Source organism: Solanum verrucosum, unplaced genomic scaffold (genome assembly GCF_900185275.1).
Source record: "Solanum verrucosum unplaced genomic scaffold, falcon-dt-bn FXZP01000101.1, whole genome shotgun sequence".
Classification (NCBI taxonomy): Eukaryota; Viridiplantae; Streptophyta; class Magnoliopsida; order Solanales; family Solanaceae; genus Solanum; species Solanum verrucosum.
Window position 1 is genome coordinate 2,083,564 of NW_026020111.1, and position 22,823 is coordinate 2,106,386.

The window sequence follows — 22,823 nt, forward strand, 5'->3', positions numbered from 1 at the left end:
TAATTTTGTAGCTCATGCTACTTTCCTTTATTTAATTTACTTCCAAGTGTTATCTAACCACATAAAATTAACAACCTTAGTCAAGTAGAAGTTTTAACAAAATAAAAAAAAGGTTGACAATCAAACCATCCTAAGAATAGTACAAATCATAGGGAATTCTACATATTCAAGAAAAACAGAACATAGTCCTATGAATGGTCAAGCTTTAGCTGACTTTCACCGTCTCTCTAACTCTAAGGAATTTAAATGAACTAATCAAGATTAAGAAATTCTATCCAGAAGCAGGTTCAAGTTGTAATCAAGTGTTGCAAATTGCAGATTTGCGGATTTGCAGATTTATAGATTTATAGATTTGCAAATTTCAAATTACAGATTTATAGTAGATTGTAGATTTACGATTGTAGATTTGCAGATTTATAGCAGATTGCAGTTGCCATATCCAACTACAAGTCCACTTCAGGACAAAGAACAGGGGCAGCAGGAGAAATATGCAAACATACTCTAATGCAGACCATGTAAATCAGGATAGCAGTTGCACCAAACAAAGCATGGAAAAAGAGGAAACTCAACTCCAACAACACCAAGACACTCTACTGCAGACATGTAAGTCTCATAACTATGCTTCTAGTCAAGTTGGTAACACTAATTCTGAAACTCAGGTTGTAAATGAGCAAGTCAGCCAAAATGCTTCACAAAGCAATATGAGAAATTCTCAAGTGAAGCTCCTGTGATAATCAGCCTATTTATACTTATTTTGTGATTAATGCTACATACATATATCCATCATCCTAACCTTTTAACATAAATGTTTTAGCAAATACGAGTAGTAAAAATGTAAACAGAACTTAAGAGTAAGCGAGTTCCATAAGAGGTTGTTTCATAATCAACAAAGTCTAAACTTCCAGGAGACACTTCCTAACTTCTTTCTCCTTCAGCTTTTCCTAACTGACATACACCCCATCCGTAAGAGTTACCCATTACCCTCTAGAATTAGTCGAGATACACACTAGCTAGCCCAAACTCCACGACTATCAAGAAAATGACCCTTTAACATTTCCTCTAATAAAAGTACTCATACACAAATCCCTAATACCAAAACTAGAGCAAAATAGCATAATATAAACAAATTAAGACTCCCAAAAATCAACAAAAATCGTATCAATAACACAAGAATATCAAAACCCTAAGCTAAAATTTAGACTTTCAAAGATACACAAGAATATCAAAACCCTAAAGTTAAAATTTAGAATTTCAAAGATAGAATTTCATACCTGATAAACCCTATTCCAACAACTCTAAAGCTTAAAGACGTGAGGCGTGTTCATTTGCGAAGCATTTTGTTCATCTGTGAAATCTGACAGAAAAGCTATTTAACAAGGAATCTGTGTATGAGTACGTACTTCAGCTTTTTAACAGTTCTTCAGCTCTTCAATCTTCAACAAGGAATCTGTGATCAAGTTTGCCAGAAATTTATGAGGAAAATCGTATTGTTCTTCAGTTCTAATTCTGGTTCTTCAAGGAGTGTGAAAAAGGAACAATTTCACTCTTATAATGACTCATTTCACAACAGTTTTTGCATAAATGATTCATTTGTTCCAAGCAACCTCAAGTCATTTACCTACAATAACTGAAAAATGCAACTAGAAACTTCTGAGCTGATAGTCTTCTTGGCGAATGAGGTTTTGGTTACGTCTTTAAAGGATGGATAAATGAGAATACTCGTAAACCAAGAAGTGGTATGGTTGTAGCTGTCAAGAAACTTAAGCCCGAAAGCTTCCAAGGGCATAGAGAATGGCTTGTATGTCGTAAAGAACATAAACTGTAACTGTCCAGGTCTAATTGCCAAGGTATTGTCTGCTTTGGACCCAACTGAAAGTTGAATTCCTAACTCCGCCTTTTATGATCACTAAACTTACCCTCACACTTTCTTCTTCCTATAGAACTCTACAGTAGAACATGGTTTGTTAACTGGTCTTCTTATGTTCAATCCCTTTCTCATTTCCAATATAGAAACTACAATCTTAAACAAAATTAATAGTACGACATAATTTTCAAAAGCAAAAAAGTTTGCATCATTTGTAAGTGCACTGAAATGAGGTATAGAAGAAATCATCACAAAGGTGATAAATTTGAGGCTTTCTTTGACCATAGTCACAATATCCAATCAAGGCCGTAGCCACATTAATCGCATGGTGATCACTCAAACACCCTTAGAAAATAATATTGTGTATATAGGTCAAAAACAACTTTTCAGATATATATCCTAAAAGTTTTGAACACCCTTAAGAAAAAGTCGTAGCTTCGACATTGTATCCAACAGTTGCAAGCACATATTACCTTAAAAGGAAGTCAATTGAGTCTAAAACTACAATAAGAAAGTAAAATATGGAAGATATAATAGATCAAGAAACCAAATGCCCATAAGATCTACTACAAACTACATCTCAAATTCCCAAAGTAATCTAGCAAAACACCACACAGAGATACTCACATTGTGCAAACCAATCATTCAGATCAGGATTTTGCAATTCTAGAAACATAAAACACGCTTCATTCCAAAATCAAAATACATATACTCACTATAAAATTCCCAAAGAATACAACACATCAGATAAGAATGACTCACCAAAACAAAAACACATTGATTCAAATATAAACAACCCATTCTTGACAAGTTTCAGCTATACTTTCAATGAAAACAGTAAACAAAATTTCAGCCGAGACAGAGAAGTTTCAGCTAAACAACCATTGATTCTACCTAATTCTAACATGAAAAACATTGAGATATAACTAAGAATGTTTAATCAGTAAGCACAGAACAACAATGGTATGTTCAGAGTTAGCTTGGAGAGAGAATCGTGTTCTTCAAAATGACAGAAATTCTCAAGTGAAGAATCAACCCTAATCAGCCCATTTATACTTATTTAGTGATTAATTCTCATGGTAATACAACTACAAGCTAGACTCCCAATAATCAACGAAAATCGAATCAACAACACAAAAATATCAAAACCCTAAGCTAAAATTTAGACTTTCAAAGATACAGAAGAATATCAAAACCCTAAAGCTAAAATTTAAACTTTCAAAGATAGAATTTCTTACTTGATAAACCCATTCCAACAACCCTAAAGATTTAAGACGTGAGGCGTGTTCATCTGTGAACCATTTTGTTCAATTTTCAACAATAAAATCTGACGGAACAACTCTTCAACAAGGAATCTGTGAGGAAAATCATGTTCTTCAGCTCTTCAATCTTCAACAAGGAATCTATGAGGAAAGTTTCACAGAAATCTGTAAGGGAAATCTATCGTTCTTCAGTTTTTCAGACTTGAAGAAAAACCGTATTGTGTTCATGTGTTGCAAAGTGCAATTTTTCCTGATTTGGGGAAAATAAGTTTTAATGATTTATAAATTATTATTTTTACACAATAAAAATTGGAGGGAGAACAAGTTTTAATGTTAAAAATGTTGGAGGGAATATAATACTTGTGAAAATATTAAGGCCACAATTGTAATGTGTTGTTTTTACAATTATAAAAATAGGACACTTTAAAAGTGTGGCCATATATGTAAATAGTTGTTGCCAATTATATCATATAATAACGCTTATAAAGTGTAGCTTATACCATTAAAGAGTACACTTTACAAGTGTTGCCAATATTATCGTAGCTAAAAGTTAAAAACTTGGGCTACGCTTTAAAAGCGTCCCCAAAAGTATTTTAGGCAACACTTTGAAAGCGTTGTCCAGAATTAGTGTGGCCGTAGGCCTAAAATGTTGTAGTGTTAGTAGGCGTTTGGCCATGCAATACCATATCACGATATGGTATCGTGAGATGGAATCAGCGTTTGAACATGTGATTTTACGCTGATTCCATCTCATGATTCCATATCATGAGAGGTGATACCATGTTCTCCAAAAACCATGATATGGAATTACATTGTGATTCCATATCATGATTTGAGATATTTTAATACAATAATTGATCCATTAGTTTATATTTTGTTAAAACAACCCCATATTTATATCTACTAACCATTTGTTTCAGGTGTAAATAAAATTTATAATCACATCATTACTTTTTAAAATTTATTATTCTCACCGACATAAAATTTATTATTCTCACCAACATATAGTCACTTTAACTCACACCTCATGATTGTGAAACTTTTCAACATTCACTTGAAACAATTAACCGGCATGTTAAAATAGTTGCCGAGGTTATTAGTAAGATAGCACCAACATTTATACAACAAAAAAATATGACTAGTGTACATTCCAAAATTCGACATAATACTCGATTTTGGCCTTGGTTTAAGGTAAAATTTCAATCACATTAATAAATTTATTTTATGGCCTTAATAAGTGCACATTTATATTTTATGTGTAAGTTATTAATATTTAATTACATATTTCCGCCACATGGTAACTTTAAATTACATCCTTAAAATAAATATTATTTATTTACACAAAACTGTCTCATTTACGTCGCATATGCTTTTAGTAATTCTTTATAAAATGTTTTTTGGTAGATAAATATTATGTTGTTGATGTTGGTTTCCGAAACACACGAATTTTTAGTTCCATAGAAAGGACTACGCTATCATTTGCAAGATTATCGAGGAAGTGAAAGAGAGCCTCAAAATGCCAAAGAACTATTTAATTATAGGCATTCATCTCTGCGCAATGTGATTGAACGGACTTTTGGAGCTTGGAAAAATAGATTTAGAATACTGAAACAAGGCATGAACCATTATGATATTGATACACAAGTGAAAATTGCATAGCTTGTGCAGTGTTACATAATTATTTGCGAAAATACCAAAGTAGTGATGAAATATTTATGGTCTATGAACATGAAGATATAGTTGTGGAGGATATTGACCAACAAATGGCTCAAAGTAACAATGTTGGTTCGTCTTTTCGGTCACATCATCGAGAAATGCAAGTTCAACGTGAGGAAATTGTTTGTACTATGTGGGAGGATTATATTAAAGACTAGTACACTACAATTTATGTTCAATTTTTTTTATTAAATTAAAGTTAGATAAAACAATTCTTAAGTGGAGAACAAATAACTTTGTAACAATTTATTATGCGATTTTATAATTTTTTATTTATTTGATAAGATTGAATAAAAAATTGGGGCTATTTTAATAGTTTTACAACTTATGAGATTTTTTTGTTTATAAGAAAATATACAACACAAAAATTTCATATCGCATGTCCAAACAAACCTTCAATTTCATCTCATGATTCCATATCATAATACCATATCGCATGGCCAAACGGGCCCTTATTAGAGTGTTTGACAATTATCAAAATGACTTATTTTAAGCCAAAAGCTAAAAACTAGGTGAGGGGAGATTTTTTTTTAAAACTTAAATGCCCTTTTATGTTGACCAAGTATATTACCTTTTTGCCCTTAATTCTTTTATACAATTCCCAAATTGCTCATATTGAATTAACCCTAACATTTATTATTATTATTATTATTATTATTATTATTATTATTATTATTATTATTGTTATTATTGTTATTCTTCTTCTTCTTATTATTATTATTATTCGTATTATTATTATTATTATTATTATTGTTATTGTTATTGTTATTGTTATTATTATTGTTATTATTATTGTTGTTATTATTATTATTATTATTATTGTTATTATTGTTATTATTATTATTATTGTTATTATTATTATTATTATTATTATTATTATTATTATTATTATTCTTATTATTATTATTGTTATTGTTATTGTTATTGTTATTGTTATTATTATTGTTATTATTATTATTATTATTATTATTGTTATTATTATTAATATTATTATTATTGTTGTTGTTATTATTATGATTGTTATTATTATTATTATTGTTATTATTATTATTATTATTATTATTATTGTTATTGTTATTATTATTGTTATTATTATTATTATTATTATTATTGTTATTATTATTATTATATTATTATTATTATTATTATTATTGTTATTATTATTATTGTTATATTTATTATTATTTATTATTTATTATTATTATTATTATTATTATTATTATTATTATTGTAAATAATTTGTGGTGGTAAAGAAATATGTGAATGATAGGAAATATTATTACTTATGGATGTAAAATATAAATTTATTTTGTTTTAATTTTTTTTTAAGTATAAAAACCTTAAATTAATCAATTTTTTATCATGTTAACTGCTTAAATGGTATTTTAGACATTTTAATTAAAAGTTACTTTAAGTCAATCCAAACGGGCTCCAAGTCCTAAGCAAATACTATTGAAATATGACAAAAAGAAAAGAGGAAAAGAACCAAATGGGATCGGATCGAAGGGCAAAATACCGCAAGTCTAAACGGGTCAACCAGCCAAAACCCCAATGGATCCAAAATTGTTCAAACCTTTTGATCTAAGTTTTAACACACCTTGAAGCTCTTGTAATGGCGGAATTATTCGATTTATCTTTCACATATTCCCAGTTTCAATATCAACGATAACACAGGAGCTCCATTAATGGTTCGGTTAAGATCAGTTTTGCTTTTTCTTCTGCTCTTTAAGAGTTTCGGGTCAATTATTGCCGAAGAGGAAGATCAAATTGAACAGTTCTCGGAAGCACTCTTGTTGAGGCCATTGCCAGATCGTAAAGTGCTTGCCCATTTTCATTTCGAAAGTAAAGTCCCACCAACTCGAACACATGGCAGCCACCACCATCTTTTCCCCAAATCCATTTATCAGCTGGTACACTTTCAGATGCATCAATCTCTTTTTCTTCATTTTCGGTTTCTTAATAATCTTCTTATCTGAAACAATAATGGTATATTTTAGTTCTGTATGTATATCTCAAAATTAGACGCAATTAGCTAAAACCATAGCACAATGGAAGTAATACGAACTAGTTGGGATTAAGGGTATCATATTTACATTAGTTCCCAGTTTTTTTATATCTGTACGAATGTGTAGAGATAAGCCTGAGATTTAAGAACTTTAACTCTAACGAAGACTTAATCCTTAAAAGACCAATCATTTAGTATTAGAATGAAATGGAACCAAATGGAGAAGAATGGATACAGAGCATTCATGTGGCCAGTCCCAACTAGTTAGGGATGGAGGCATAATATACTATGAGTGTCTTCCATCTAGATAATTAATATCGAAGATGGGTATCTTTACATAACGGATATGATAACTGTTAAATCATTGTATACAAATGCAACTTCTGTAGAACAGGGGAATTGTGGTAATTAAGATAGGATGATGAAAAGGAAAGTTGCAATTATGGTTTTAATTGTTTGTGTTTTATAATCCTGAAAAATATTGTCTACTTACCTACTACTAATAAGTAGTGAGGTGGCGTGAGTTTTGGCTGAACATTTCTTGCATACTCTAGGTTGTTATTTTTTGTCATACATGTCTAGCAGTTGATTGCATGAAAACATAACACTCACTGTGTAATTAGGTCCATAAATTTAGAGTTCGAGAAATGGAGCTGTCGTTCACCCAAGGTCGCTGGAATTATGCACGCTGGGGTGGACATGATCCCATTTCAAGTAGAAATGCGAAGCCTCCTGGAGTTGAACTGTGGGCTACTTTTGATGTTCCACAACATCAGGTCGACGCTTCATGGAGAAATTTAACACATGCTCTTTCAGGGCTCTTTTGTGCTTCTATTAACTTCCTAGAGTCATCAACTGCTTATTCTTCTCCCCAATGGAGCTTCAAGTCATTTGCTACAAATATCAGGTATGGCACCTTGCCCCGTGAGGCTGTTTGCACAGAGAACCTCACTCCTTGGCTAAAGTTGCTTCCTTGCCGAGACAAAGCTGGGCTTTCTGCATTGATGGACAGACCTTCTATCTACCGAGGATTTTATCACTCTCAGAGGTTGCATTTAGTCTCAAATGAATTTGATCTAGCTGCAGCAAGTTCTGGAATGGTGCTTGAACAGACACTTACTGTTGTTCTCCAACCGGTTACTTTAGGAAGTGGCATGACATCATCTGTTGCAATACAGCAACCAAGTTGGTCACTGAGCTCATTGTTTGGACGGAAAGTTAGTGGAAGGTGTGTTCTTTCAAATGCTAGTAATGTGTATGTCCAATTAGAGCCAGATTTGGTGTCTGAATTGAAGACTACTTCAGAGACGCAACAACAATCTGATGTTGAGAATTTGATATCTCAAGCTTGGAGTGACATGAGCTTTGAAATGTCTGAGTCTGCAGTCAGGGTAATTCAAGAAGCCAATGGCTTTCAGAAGGAGTCATCCCTTTTGTATGAATTTACTCTAGAAAATTTTAGTGATTCAAGGCCATTCGACTTGGAGTTCAGGTGGAAGCGTCCCGTGACATGGTCATCTCAACTGGCACCCTTGCAGGCTCGCAGGTTCCTTATGGGAAGTGGGAATGAAAGGGGTGCCATAGCCATCTCCTTGAAGTCTGTAGGAAGAAGTGAGTATGCAAAATCTTCTGTCAACGAGGAAGGAAGATGCTCGTTACGGGTTGATCTGTTCCAAGTTGTGCCTTGGTATGTCAAGGTTTATTACCACACGCTTAAAGTGTTTCTAGATGAACGTCTTCACAGTTTAGCAGATGTTGTAGAAAGGACAAATGTTTCGCCTTCTGAAGACAAGGTTTCTCCTGGGCTAATGGAAATAGCATTGCGATTGCCATGTGATGTGCACTCGGTGATATTGACATTGGAGTTTGATAAGGTACCTATCCCCTTTTACAGTTTATCTAGAATAAATCCCCGCTGAAATCTAAGTTTTATTGAGATTGGAGTTTGATTGCCAATATCAAAGAACAGTGGTCAGATAGGACAGCTATTTAATCATCTCGTTATATTTCTTAAGCTCTTTTGATAACGAGCTATCTAATTATCTCATTTAGGAGTAGTTGTATAGGAGATTGGCATGTATAGACGTAAATCTTTGTGGCCCAAGCAGGTTTCACATGAAAATATTTGTACATGGAGGAGTGACAAAGTACCTTATAAGTTGAAAGGATATCAGATGTTGTCAGGCCTTTCTGTAGTCTTCAACTTTTACACTTCTTTATATCTGCTTGTGTGGTTAGCTTGTAATTCTGTCTGGGCCAGGGATAGGGATGGTTAAAACATAAAGGTGATCTCTTCTATTTCTTCTCCTATATCTATGTGGAACTGAATCTAATGTAACTGGTAGAAAGCAACATGCACATTAACTTTAGTGATAGACCGAAAATCGTTTAACATTACCTTTATTTATCTGGATTCCTTCACAGGGTTTTCTGCACATCGATGAGTATCCTCCAGATGCTAACCAGGGATTTGACATTCCATCAGCTTTAATCAGGTTTCCTGAGATCAAAACAAAGATGCATTTATTTGAGGATAAATCTGCTTGCAAGTCACCTATCTTATCCAAGTTACAGGTATCAATTGTTAAACAAGTGAAGCTCTGATGTAATATGATATTGTATTGGATATGCATTATATTGAGCATCTGCTTCTTTTCAGGAAGAAAGCCCTGTTCTATGGTACACAGAAGTATTGCTTGTACCCTTGACCACTCCTGATTTTAGCATGCCATACAATGTTATCACAATTACGTGCACTGTATTTGCTCTATATTTTGGATCACTGCTTAATGCGTTACGTAGGCGTGTTGAAGAGGAGGAGAGGCTTCTGAAAAGTAAAGGTAAATTTTCCCTGGTAATGACTATGATGTTGCTATAATTCTGAAAATTTAACTGCACATTTCACTGGGATTCTACTTAATGGTGAAAGTAGTCATTCTCAGTTGGATTTGCATGGATGTATATTTATCTTCATGCAGTCGACTTAATATCTTTAGTTCCAGTAATCAAAGCAAAAGATCTATTACCAACTTGTTGGAATTTGGGGTATTGTTATTGTTTAACTTACACTGTCTTGGTGTTTCCCAAGCATCAATATTTATATGTCATTGTAGGGTTAAGGGTGCCATTTGGAGAATCCCTAGTCCTACGAAATCCTAATTTTCCTTAAACTACAAATTATGTAGTATTAGAATGAAATGCATACAAATAGAATGGAATAAACATAGAGAGAATCAATATAGCTTAAAGCCTTGAACAATTAATTTGATGTGGAACTGTAGCTGATATAGGTTAAGCTTAAGTTGGTGTTTCAGATATTGATCTTGATACCAGTTTTGTTTAGCAGTTGAATGAAATGGACAAGGATAGAGACAGTATTCTTATAGTTAACACCAACTAGTTTGAATGAAGTTGTTTGAAATATGATAGGGTAATTTAGTGAGTGTTTCAGATGTTGATCTCAATCTTTCTCTTCTGCCTGCTTGCAGCTGCCAAGCCCAGTGGTCCGATAGGCGTGCTACTGTCCAAGTTATCAGCTAAATTGAGAGGAAAACCGTTGGAACCACCACCCCCATCCTCTTCATCTAAAGTCAGTTATAAGCTGATTCTCAGAGTGATACTGGTGGCAGGTATTGCTGCTGCTTGGCAGTACTTCTATGGATGACCTCCAAATGAAGCTACAGAAAGAAGTTTTGTACTATATGTTACATGATTGCCACGGTACTTAGCATAGATTTTATCAATCAAACAAAATCTCCCTTGTTTAGGATTCAGCATTGTATCATCCAAATTAATTGTCAACCACTATGGCGAGTTCCTTTTTTTTTTCCGTGTCTGATTCCTGTATCGCGCATCCCCAACTTCATTCATTATCAGGTACCAGAATTTTCAATCTTTTGTATAACTAAGAAATGTTTCAAAAAGTAAGGTCAGATGTACAAGTTCATACACTTCTGCTCTTCTAAAAGTTGCTTTGAATTTTGTGAAATGGACTTGCTTGTGAAATTGGGTGGCTTGATACCACAATGATAGATGGTAATGTGGTTTAGAAAAGGTAAAAGGACATCTTGCCCATTGGAAACTACATAGAACAAGCCATAATCTACTTTGACAAACTCAAAAAATGCTCTTGCAATTTGAAACTTTTGTGTCAGCAACAACTTTTACCGATTGGCAAGTATTTACAGGTGAGTACAATGCTAACGATAACTTCAATATACAACTACCTAACTAACACAGTTTGTGTTTGGCCAAATTATCGTATCCTCTTGAATGGGGTGGTTACAACCATCTCATCATCTCTAAACCTTTTCAGCTTTTCACTAGCTAAACTGCATAAAAGTGGTCTATCAGCGTTTGGGAAATCCACTTGTTCCTCTCTCAAACCTGAAAATACATCAGAAATAAACCAGTGATATGAGATCAAGAGATAAGAGTACAACAGTTCACATTGAGCTTCCTAATGTGGAAATGAGCTCAAAGATTGAGATAATAATAAGACACCATTAAGCCTATTCTATTGTAACAAACCTTCATCATATTCATTTGTTCTTGATCTCTTTAACAGGCACGAACCTTCCAAACAAAGCTTCCTCTTCAGGTTCAATGACATTCCTGCACTAGCAAAGTTGTATAATCTGTCATTACCTCTAGAGCTTCCCTTGAATTTCTTGTTACTAAGGGAGTTGGTTTCCTCATGACATTTCTCTCTCTCATCATTGAGATCCTTCTTGCAGAACAACCCATTATCAACTAGTGTTGGACTATGTGATCCTGCACAATCACAGAAGAATAGTTTGAAACATGGTTCATAAGCGGAGAATGGTGGTGGGAGATGAATAGGTAACCACAATAAACAATAAATAGTTCTTAGAAGTGTTCCATGACATGCTGTAGGAATACTACTCCTCAATAGCTTCAAAAGCTTAATTCTGCGATATATTATGTGAACAAGCTGCAGCGGGAACAAGTGATCCATCCTTTCAAAATGATATTAATAAATCTTTGAAACCTACTATCTTTTCACATGCTATTCACCAATCAACCTTCAACTTGTTAGGCAGTAGCTAATAGACATTATGAGAAGTTCTGCAGACAAACTAGTAGCTAAAAAAGGCTGATGTACAGAAAGGCATGCAATTTTGTACTCCTGACTGCATAAGATGTGCTAGCAGTTTTTCCTTTTCATAGCGGATTCAAGAAATATTCTCCTCTCCTGCCCAAACCAGAGAGCAGGAGATACTTGCAGACTATGCTGGTGGAACTCTTCAAAATGCCAATGGGTGCATGTCGGATTCTCCAAAAGTAGTACACTTTTGGAGAATTCGACATGGGCACGACTTTGAAAGTGAAGAGCCCGCACAAGTTAGCTTACAGAGTAGGCACACTTAAGAAACATCAGCCATTGTGTCAACCCTAATAGCTGGACCAAAACATGGAATGTATAGTCATATTATGTTAGTGGATCAATCCATTATTCATACATTTATATATTTAGCATATGAATTAGTCGGCATAATTGGTTTCCATCCAGGCTTAGGTAAACCTATTCAAATTTGTATCATATGTTTTTTAAGGCACAAATAAGTCCTAACGGAAAACAAGTTACATAAGTTAATTATCTCCTCCGTACCCACCAAATCCCCAACCCCCATCCCTTTACCCGCTATCCTCGAACCCCCACTGCCCATCCCACTCCACCTACACAATGTTTAGCTAGATAACATAAAAATGCTCTTGAGATAAGTAATATATTCTTGCCTACTTACCAAACACTAGAAAATAGTAAGAAACTCTCTTGTTTTCCTTGTACGAAATAAGAACATTTTCCTTCATAACAAACACACCCAAATTCTTTACACCTAACATGGGGTTAATTTAAAGAAACCCAAATCAAATTGTCTCATAAGACTGCTAAACCGTTTATACCCATATTAGACCTTCTCTGGTTCACTTCTCAGCCTAAAAGAAAAACCCAATATTTTGACTCCATTTAAGTATCGGAACAAAATTTCACCAACATATTCAACAATTTAACCTTTAAAATGCATCTCTTCACTCAAAAAAGTTGAAGAAGAAGAAAAAAAAGATGCTTACTTTTGGACCCAAGTTTAGAGAGATGTCCTTGAAGAATTAGTGGGTGAGTGGAGAAGCCACGAGCAGAGAAGAAGGAAAGTAGTGATTTCCATGTAATAGAAGAAGCAATAAAATCAACCTCTTTACTTATAAAGTGACAATTTATCTTCAATGTAAATGGGTTAAGCCCAAAAATGCGTGCAATGGAACCAAGATCAAGTCTTTCTTCTTCCCAAACCATGATTGGTACTACCATATTTGATACTAAAGGACACAATAGCTTGATTTCTATCTGCTTATTACTATCCCCTTTCATCTTTCTACCAAATTTTTCTGGGTAGGACTCGACGTTTAATAGCGTAGTGAGTGACTTCTTCTTACAACTTCTAACGGACTTCTAGAACTCTCTCTAACTTTTTATTCTCTAATTTGGTAACCGGGATTGAGGTACTTCCCATATATTAACTCTCTCTATTTAAAAAAGAATGATCTACTTTTCTTTTTAATTTGTTTAAAAAAGAATGATTTATTTCCATTATTAGTAACATTTTAATTTTAATTTTTTACGTGACATATTTAATGCTATAAGATTAAAATGTAATTTTGTACATTTAATATAACTTTAATTTAAACCACAAGATTCAAAAGTCTTTTTTATTTTTTTAAATTTCGTGTCAAGTCAAACTAAATCACTTTTTTTAAACAGAGAGAGTAATAATTTCAAGAGAAAACACATAAAATCCCTGAATTTAGCATGACAACTTACTTTTAACATTTTAACTTTACATATAATTATTTATCTTCCTATTCTTATTTGAAATGAATTTTATACCATCTTAAGATTATAATACCAGTTTCACAGTGGCAAATGCATCTCACAAACTCCATGTCATCAACTCATCAGCGCCACATCAGTGCCACCTTGAAAATTATTTAAATTTTGATATTTTAGTTCTTCTTTTATTTCTTTTTAATTATTAACAATTTTAGAAAAAAATGAAGATTAATCTAACGTTAAAAAAATTCAAGTTCATCACCATTAATATAAACACTACCATAAATAATGATTTTGAAGCAATAATTTTCAACACCAACAATCCTCTCTTTTCAATTTTCAAAATTAGTGATTCAAATCTTGAAAAAAAGATGATACTCTTCTTAAAAGTGAAATTGAATGAGCGAAAGATCAGAAGTAAAGAAAATGTGGGGGGTTCGTCAGGAGAAAAAAGTGAGAAAAATAGTGGTTGAAGGCAGGGAGGTTTGGAGCAGGAGAAAGAGGTTGGGCTGTGGGGTTCGAAGAACAAGAAATGTGGTGGGGAGTTTCGAAGAAGAGCAGGGGGTGTTTCGAATAAGAAGAATGAGGTGGTGCAATGGTGGCTGAAGGTGGCAAGGGGTGGTAGGGTGTGGGGAAGAAGAAAGGGTGGCGTTGCTAGTAGCTAAGGGTGGGGTGGTGGGTGTAATGAAAAATAATTGGCTGAAAAGAACAAAAAAGGGGACCCACTTATAATTTTACTCTTTAATTTTTTTCCCAATACGCGCTTTTATTCTTTTAACTTTGTCACGTCATCGATTTGAGTGCATTTAAATTTACTTGAGATGAGATTAGGGGGGTAAAGAATTACGCGTAAAGTTATAGTTCTAAAGTAAGTTGTCCTGCTAAGTTCATGGGTTCTTTTTATGTGTTTTCTCTAATTTCAATCTTTTATCTATGCAATAATATTTTTTATATGATATAAAATATATATTTTTTTAATCTAAGTAGTTATAAATTGTTTATTTAAGTTCATTATAATGTAGAATAATTTTTTATCAATTTGTCACAAAATTTAATGTATTATTTATAATTATTATATTAATATTATATTCATTAAATATGTATATTTATTTTTTTCCTTTTTTTTTTTTACTATCATAGAAGTGTGAGTAATGAAAGTGGTAGCAACGTAAAATGTCAATATAATTCAGACGAGTAATATTTTAGACTTTTGATGCTGCATTCTTATGCTAGTTGTGTCTGATTTTAGCTTTGGTAAGGTTTTTTCCCTTCCAATCTATCTTTGCTTATTGCATTTGTTTGCTGGTAATTTCTTACTTAATTTCACCAAATTGTGCTTTTATCCCCCGTTCTAAAGGAAATATAGAAGATGACATTAGACATATATATTTTATATCTAGTTGTGGCCCTATATTCTTCCTAATTATTTGATTATAACTAACAATCTTTAAAGTGAAATATGCATCCAACATGATGTTCACAAATTTTTCTTTGTAACAATGAAATTATAGCTGAATTAGCCAATGGCACTGGAGGTGATTCAAGTATGATAATAATTGACGGAGGTTTCGACCTTCATGAAATTTGTTGGCACCATGAAAAAAGGTTAGTCAACTCACTCTATAAATTGTACTCAAACTCTTACCTTCCTTCTCTTAGCAATGTTGGCATGTTTAATATGCTATACAAGAACTGAGTTTTCCATATGGTAGAAATGTGAGTTAAAGGGAGATATCAACATGTTTGTAAAGTATCTTTTTATTTTTGTCCAAGGATATTTTAGAATCTTAAGAAAATAATGAAACGTGTCTCTTTTCATAAAAGGAATTGCCACCGCATTAGGTTCTTTTTGGACTTTTGAGACTGACAAAACTAACATAGGCTGAGAAACAATGAACTTTCTCCATTAATGGAGATTTGAGCTCTCACCAACGATCAGATGAAAAGAGAAAATATATTATTGAGAATGTGAAAACTGAAAATAATTAATACAATGATTGTATATATATACACTGATCGAGTCTGACACATCTAACAAACTTTGTGATTCCTAACTAACTAACTCTATGAATGAAAAATAACTAACTAATTACTCTATGAATGAACAGTGTACATCATCTAACTAATGTACTTATCACCCCCTCAAGTTGGAGGTGAGTTAATTACAGACAACTTGCTTAATAGAGTAGTATGCTTGACTCCTGCTAAGGCTTTAGTAAAGACATCAACCAATTGTGAATCTGTGGGGATGTGGTGAAGTGTGATCAATCCTTGTTGCAACTTGGTTCTGACAAAGTGACAATCCATCTCTATATGTTTAGTTCTCTCATAAAAGACTGGATTCTTAGCAATGTGAACTGCTTCTTGACTATCACAAAAGACATATATAGGTAAGGAACCTCATCAAGTAATCTTTCCAGCCATACTAATTCACCTACCACTTGTCTCACAGCCCTGTACTCTGCTTCTGCTGAGGATAGAGACACTGTGGCTTGTTTCTTAGATTTCCAACTAATAGGGCTATACCCATGAGTACCAAATAACTACTCACAGACTTCATTGAATCAGGACAAGAGGCCCAATCTGAATCACAATAAGCACTGATGGTGAGGTCAAACTTGTTTGAGATAAGAACTCCTAGTGTAGGGTCCTGTTGTAGATATCTGAGCACATATAGGCTGCCTTCAAATAGGGTTCTCTAGGGGATTGCATGAACTAACTAAGGTGCTGGACACAATATGCTATGTCCATCCTTGTGTTAGTGAGAAAGTTAAGCTTGCCTACTAGCTTTCTGTAGTGAGTAGGATCTGACAATAGTGTGCCTTCTGTGAGTTTCAGTTTCTCAGTAGAGTCCAATGGTGAAGTAGTGGGTTTGTAATTCATAGAGTCAAATTACTTCAAGAGATCAAGAGTAAATTTCCTTTGTGAGATGAGAACACCATCCTTTCTATACAATATTTCCAAACCAAGGAAATAATGCAGCCTACCTAAGTCTTTTATCCTGAATTGCTCATGTAAGAAAGCTTTCAAAGAACCAATCTCCTTCATATCAGTACCAATTAAGATAATATCATCAACATATACAACAACAAACACTAGAGAGCATCCATTCCTCTTATAAAATAGTGAACAATCACTGTCTGAATGAGTGTATCCTTTTGAGCAAAGACGGTTGGCCAGCTTGTCATACCATTGTCTGCTGGCTTGCTTTAAACCATATAATGACTTCTTCAACCTGCAAACTATGTCACTACCGTCTACTGCCAGGCCTTGTGGTAATGTCATGTACACTTTCTCATTTAAATCACCATGGAGGAAGGCATTATTGACATCCAATTGGTACAGGTTCCAACCTTTCTTGACTGCTAAGGAAATCAGAGTCCTGACTGTGGTCATCTTTACCACAGGTGAGAATGTTTCATTGTAATCTTTTCAGCCTGTTGAGTGTACCCTTTCACCATTAGTCTAGCCTTGGACCTTTCTATACTTCCATATGCCTTGTGTTTAATCTTGTACACCCATTTACCCCCAACAACATTCTTTCCTTCAGGCAAGGTAACTAGCTCCCAAGTATCATTTTGCATACAAGGCATCAAATTCCCGTGCCATTGCCACTTGCCAAGCAGGATTCAAAATTGTCTCTTCATAAGAGGAAGGTTCAACATCATGTGAAACATTATAGATCAACCGTTGGCTATCAGGACACAGTGTAGTGAAACATACATGATCAATGTGAGATGTGAATGATGTGAGTGAGTGTTGTGGATCAGAAACATCATTTATGGATGGAGAAGGATGTAAGTTGGGTAATATGTAGGTGTATTCTTTCAAGTAACTTGGGGGTGAATGGACCTAGTTGTTCTTCTAGGTGCAAATGGAGCATCACCAAGGGCAGAAACAGTAGGTTCAGGAGGAGGTATAGGGACTGCAGGTTCAGTAACAGGTGCATTATCATTTGTGGGAACATGATCAACAGTGACTTCAACCAATGTGTGAGAATTCAACATTTCATCACCAACAATTTTATTTGTTTTACTAGACATGCAATGTAACATATCAGAATGATGTACAAGGGACTGTAAGACAGAATTAAAACTAGAACCAACATGAGCAATAACAAAAGGAAAAATAGTTTCATGAAAAAGAACATCTCTGGACACATGAATTCTCTTGGTTGCTAGATCTAAGACGTTGTAACCTTTTGTATTAAAAGGTTATCCAATGAAAATGTGGGGTGTTGTTATTGGTTCAAATTTGTCCTTATGGGTTTTCAAGGTAGTTGGAAAACAAAGGCATCCGAAACTTCTAAGGTGGGAGTAGGTTGGTTTCCTTTGATATAGCAGTTCATATAGGGACTTGTTTTGTAGGTAGTCTATTGATGAGATAGGTGGCGGTTAGGATACATTCCCCTCAATGTTTCATGGGCAGTTTTGACTGAAACAGAAGTGCCCTTGTTGTCTCAAGAAGGTACTTATGCTTCCTTTCAACCACACCATTTTGCTGTGGTGTACAAGGACATAATTTTTGGTGTACTATGCCTATTTCTTGAAATAAACAGGTTGCCTCATCACTTGTGAATTCCATACCATTATCAGATATAATGGTTTTCAATTTGGTATGAAACTGATTTTCTATGAGGGATATGAAAGCTTTTATAGTCTGCAGTGCATTGCTTTTGCACCTAAGAAGTTGTGTCCAAGTTGATCTACTTTAATCATCCACCACGGTTAAAAAATAGTGATAGCCATTATGTGTTGGTACATGGTATGGTCCCCATAAGTCAATGTGAAGCAGCTCAAACACTGTACTGGTTGCAGTTGTACTCTCTGAGAACGGCAATCTAGTTTGTCTATCCATAGGACATATTGTACAAATGAAAGGTTGTTTGTTCGAAAATTTTAGGGGAATGGCAGATATACTCCTCATTTTTAAAAAGGGCACTGTCCCAATCTAGCATACCATAAGAATTCAGTGATGACACTGTGAGTAAGGTTATTACCAGGGAAAGAATTAATAGCAGAACATGAAACAAGATCAGCAAAACAAGCTTCTTTATTGATTTCATGAGAGTATTTTACATTTGGTGGTGAAGCTTGGCATTCACTTCCAATGAGAACTTTCTTGTAGTAGTTAAAAGAAGAAACAAGTTGACATTTGTCACGAGAAACATCATTACCATTTGTAGGTGGACAATTGTGACACTATGGACAGAAAAAATACAAACCATTCCTTGCCTTACCAAGTGCCAGAAGGCTCTTCAGAGTAGGGCCCTGCAGTAGGCAAGAAAAACTGTTAAATCTAACTATTACTTTGAGTTGAATAGCTAAGCAATGAATTGATATCAAATTGAACTTGAAGCTAGTATAAACAATACTTTGTACAGAGTCAGTGTTGAATTCAAACAAAAATCACCAATTTCAATCACTTTAACTTTGTATCCATTTGGTAAGATGATTAAGAAAGGATAAGGCAGTGTTCTAAGGTTATGTGAGAGTTTCTTTTATGTAGGTCATGTGATGCGATGTTCCTGAATCTATGATCCAAGAACCAACAATCAATCTAAAACATTTACATGACAAATCACCTATCTCAGTAATTGAAGAGTAGCAAACAAGTATACATGCTAGGTTTGCAGCTCCATTTGACATGTTTCCTGACAGTTCCATTTCCAACCTACAGGGTCCTAAGTAGATTGAGTAGTTGTTCATAGTGGCTTTTGGACAGATTCAATGTCATTTGCCTTCCCTCAGGAGTTTCCTCACACTATTTTCCATCATCTTCAGAAGTATGCATATTTGCTGCAGATCCTGAGCCTCTTCCTCTTGGGGGTCTTGTGTTGGCTGGATAACTATGGAGCTTGTAGCACCTCTCTTTGGTATGTCCAGTTCGTTTGCAGTATTCACAGAACAAGTTTGACTTGTTGCCAGTGCTAGAATTTCCCCTAAAAGTGTTGGTATTGGAATTGCCTGCACCTCTTCTATAAGAGTTGTAGTTTGTCTTGAAACCTTTGGGCCCTACATTGTGTTGGGGGTGACACAAAGGCATTTAGTGAGGTGGATTCCAAAGCAATGTGACTGAGGAGCTTCATTTCTCTCTGCTTTTCCTTTTGTGACAAAATGGCAAATGCTTGTGCCATAGTTGGCAGATTAGACATCATGAGGATGTTCCCATGTATGGCAGTATACATCTCATTTAGGCCCATCAAAAAATGTATTAGTCTTCTATCTTGCTCAACCTTATGCATTTTGGTTTTTCCACCACAAATACACACAAGTGTTGAGAATTGACACCAAGAGTGTTCATTTCCTCCCACAATTTCTTCATCTTAGTATAGTAACCAGTGACATCCAAAGTGCCCTGCACAAGGTCATTTATCTCCTTCTGCAGTTGATAGAGTTTGCAACCATTAGTTTGGTCATATCTATCTTCCAATTCCTCTCAAAGTTTCTTGGCATTGTTGACATATTGCAAGCTATATCGCAAATCTGGTGAGAGAGAATTTAGGATCCAAGAGGTTACCATCTCGTCACACCTTTTCCACTGCATTAAGGCTGGATCTGCAGGATCTGGTTTCACGACTTTTCCATTGATGAATCCAGTTTTACTCTTAATAGATAAAGCCCTAAGAACAACTCGTCTCCATGACCTGTAGCTAGTTCCATAAAAAACAACAGGAAGTAAAGTTGAACCTGCATTTTCTGAGGGGTGCAGATAGAAGGGGCTATTGAAATCTAATCGAGTCGAAGTGTTGGTAGCAGCCGCGTCAGCTGGAACGTCACCCATAGAAGAAGATGAGAGTGATTGTGAAGAAGAATGCAATTACAGACAAATTGTGAAGATGAATTCACAATGAGTAAACTCAAATTAGAACAGAGGAACGATAGTGAGATTGTCCAGAGAAAAAAATAGGGAGAAGAAGATGACAACAGGGATAAGGGCAAAAATCAATACAGTACTCACGACTAGAGAGAGGAGCAGGAGTCTCCTTGCTCTGATACCATGACAAAACTAACAGCATAGGCTGAGAAACAATGAACATCCTCCATTATGGAGATTTGAGCTTTCACCAACGATCAGAGGAAAAGAGAAAATATATTATTGAGAATGTGAAAACTGAAAAATAATCAATACAATGGTTGTGTTTATACACTGATCGAGTCTGACACATCTAACAAACTTTGTGATTCCTAACTAACTAACTCTATGAATGTACAATAACTAACTAACTCTATGAATGAACAGTCTACATCATCTAACTAATGTAATCTTATCAGAGACAATGCTTCTCAAGTTTTGTTCATCTTCTCAATTGGGTTTTACAACTTTCAGATCTGCTCATTTTTCAATTTGTGTCCAACTCTCTTAATCTGAATGATGGATTTAGCAAAGGAAAATATTTAAAGGTAGAACTTGGAGCTTTTCAATTTGTGTCCAATTCATGGGAAACTCAATTTTTCAGGCATAGAAATGCTAATCCTACACATTAGTTCCAATTTTGGGCAAGGCAATGTAATATGTTTTTGAATAGAGCGATCTCATATTTACAGTTAGTTTCTCTCGCTGCTCAAATTGACCTTTACCTTAAATATCACATACTCCTTTGTTAAGAGACTCCATTAATGAGAGTATTTGGAGAGTGAAATCAGAAAGAATGAGAAAAACTCCATTCATATGCAAATCTGTACAAGATGCATGTATTTATAGCTAACAACATTCCTAACTACCAAGACCTTCTAGAAGCTTCTATTCTAACTAACTTCTTTAACTAACTAACAACTTGTATAATTAATTAGTAACATGTATTCAACACTCCCCCTCAAACTCAGAATAAGAAATTATGTTCTTCATTCCAAGCTTGCCAATTAGTGTTTCATGTTGAGGTTTACATAGTCCTTTAGTAAGTAGATCAGCCTGTTGTTCTCTCATTTGTGTTTGCATAAGCCTTAAAAAATGACAATCTATGTCAAAATGTTTTGGACTCTCATGAAAGATTGGGTGTGCTGCTATTTGAATTGCAGCTTTGCTGTCACAAAACAGTCTGGTATGTAAGTTTACTTCTATTCCAAACTCCTTGAACAATCCTTTCAACCATACTAATTTAGCTACTGTGGTAGCCATGCTTCTAAACTCTGCCTCTGCAGAACTCCTTGATACAATGCTTTGTTTTTTTTACTTCCAAGATATCATTGCATTGCCCAGTTTCACTACATAGCCTGTTACTGATCTCCTGGATTCCATACAAGCTCCCCAATCTGAGTCACAAAATGCTACTAACTCTGAACATTTCTTACTTGGCATAAATAGTCCAAGACCAACAATTCCTTTTATATATCTCACCACTCTGAGTGCAGCTTCCATATGAGACTGTTTAGTTGAGTACATACATTGGCTGAGTACTTGAACTACAAAGGCTATGTCAGGCCTAGTCACAGTTAAGTACAATAGTCTTTCAACTATCCTTTGATGCCTTCCACAGTCATCAAGTGGTTTGTCTTCTGCATTTGTATTTTTTCCAGTGCATTCATCAAACGTAGTAGATGTTAGCTTGTGATTAAACTCCAATGGAGAGGAAGCAAGTTTGCATCCTGCTAGTCCCAATTCAGAAAAAAGTCCTAATGCATACTTCCTCTGATTCATAAGAATGCCCTCAGTTGTTCTGGAGAATTCAATTCCACAAAAAAATTTCAACTCTCCAAGGTCCTTTATTTTGAACCTTTGTTGCAAGTCTTTTTTAACTTGCTGAATAAGATTTAGGTTGCTTCCAGTAATAAGGAGATCATCTACATATACTAAAATGACTAGGAGTTCATTTTTCACTTTCTTTGTAAATAGGGAATAGTCATAGTGAGATTGAAGGAACCCCATGCTGATCAGTGCCTCAGTTAGTTTCAAATTCCATTGCATTGGTGCATGTTTTAGTCCATACAAAGGCATTTAAAGTTTGTAAACCATGTGTTTCTCCCCTAGTTTGCAAAGTCCTCAGGGATAGACATATAAACTTCCTCAAAGAGATCACCCTAAAGAAAAGCATTATGCACATCCATTTGGTACAAAAACCAACCACAAGAAGCAGCTAAAGCAACCACTGATCGAACAGTAACCATTTTGGCAACTGGGGAGAAGGTC

The 22,823-nt window shown here is 34.6% G+C and overlaps 4 protein-coding genes across 4 annotated transcripts in view; 2 read left to right on the top strand and 2 right to left on the bottom strand.

Annotated features, from left to right (window-relative positions):
* Positions 1-22,823, top strand: part of LOC125825438 (uncharacterized) — a 1,130,247-nt gene that overhangs the window by 746,584 nt on the left and 360,840 nt on the right. The window lies entirely within an intron of this gene.
* On the top strand, positions 6,335-10,833 carry LOC125825425 (uncharacterized). Its single transcript, XM_049504769.1, has 5 exons — positions 6,335-6,752; positions 7,471-8,721; positions 9,272-9,421; positions 9,507-9,687; positions 10,336-10,833. Exons 1-5 carry the CDS (start codon positions 6,528-6,530, stop codon positions 10,509-10,511), a joined length of 1,983 nt encoding a protein of 660 aa, XP_049360726.1. The 5' UTR covers positions 6,335-6,527; the 3' UTR covers positions 10,512-10,833.
* Positions 10,946-13,238, bottom strand: LOC125825442 (uncharacterized). The gene is made up of 3 exons (XM_049504785.1): positions 12,944-13,238; positions 11,378-11,620; positions 10,946-11,233 (listed from the first exon to the last, which is right to left on the bottom strand). The coding sequence occupies exons 1-3, from the start codon at positions 13,236-13,238 to the stop codon at positions 11,103-11,105; spliced, it is 669 nt and encodes a 222-aa protein (XP_049360742.1). The 3' UTR covers positions 10,946-11,102.
* Positions 21,867-22,562, bottom strand: LOC125825488 (uncharacterized mitochondrial protein AtMg00810-like). The gene has a single exon (XM_049504815.1). The coding sequence runs from the start codon at positions 22,560-22,562 to the stop codon at positions 21,867-21,869; it is 696 nt and encodes a 231-aa protein (XP_049360772.1).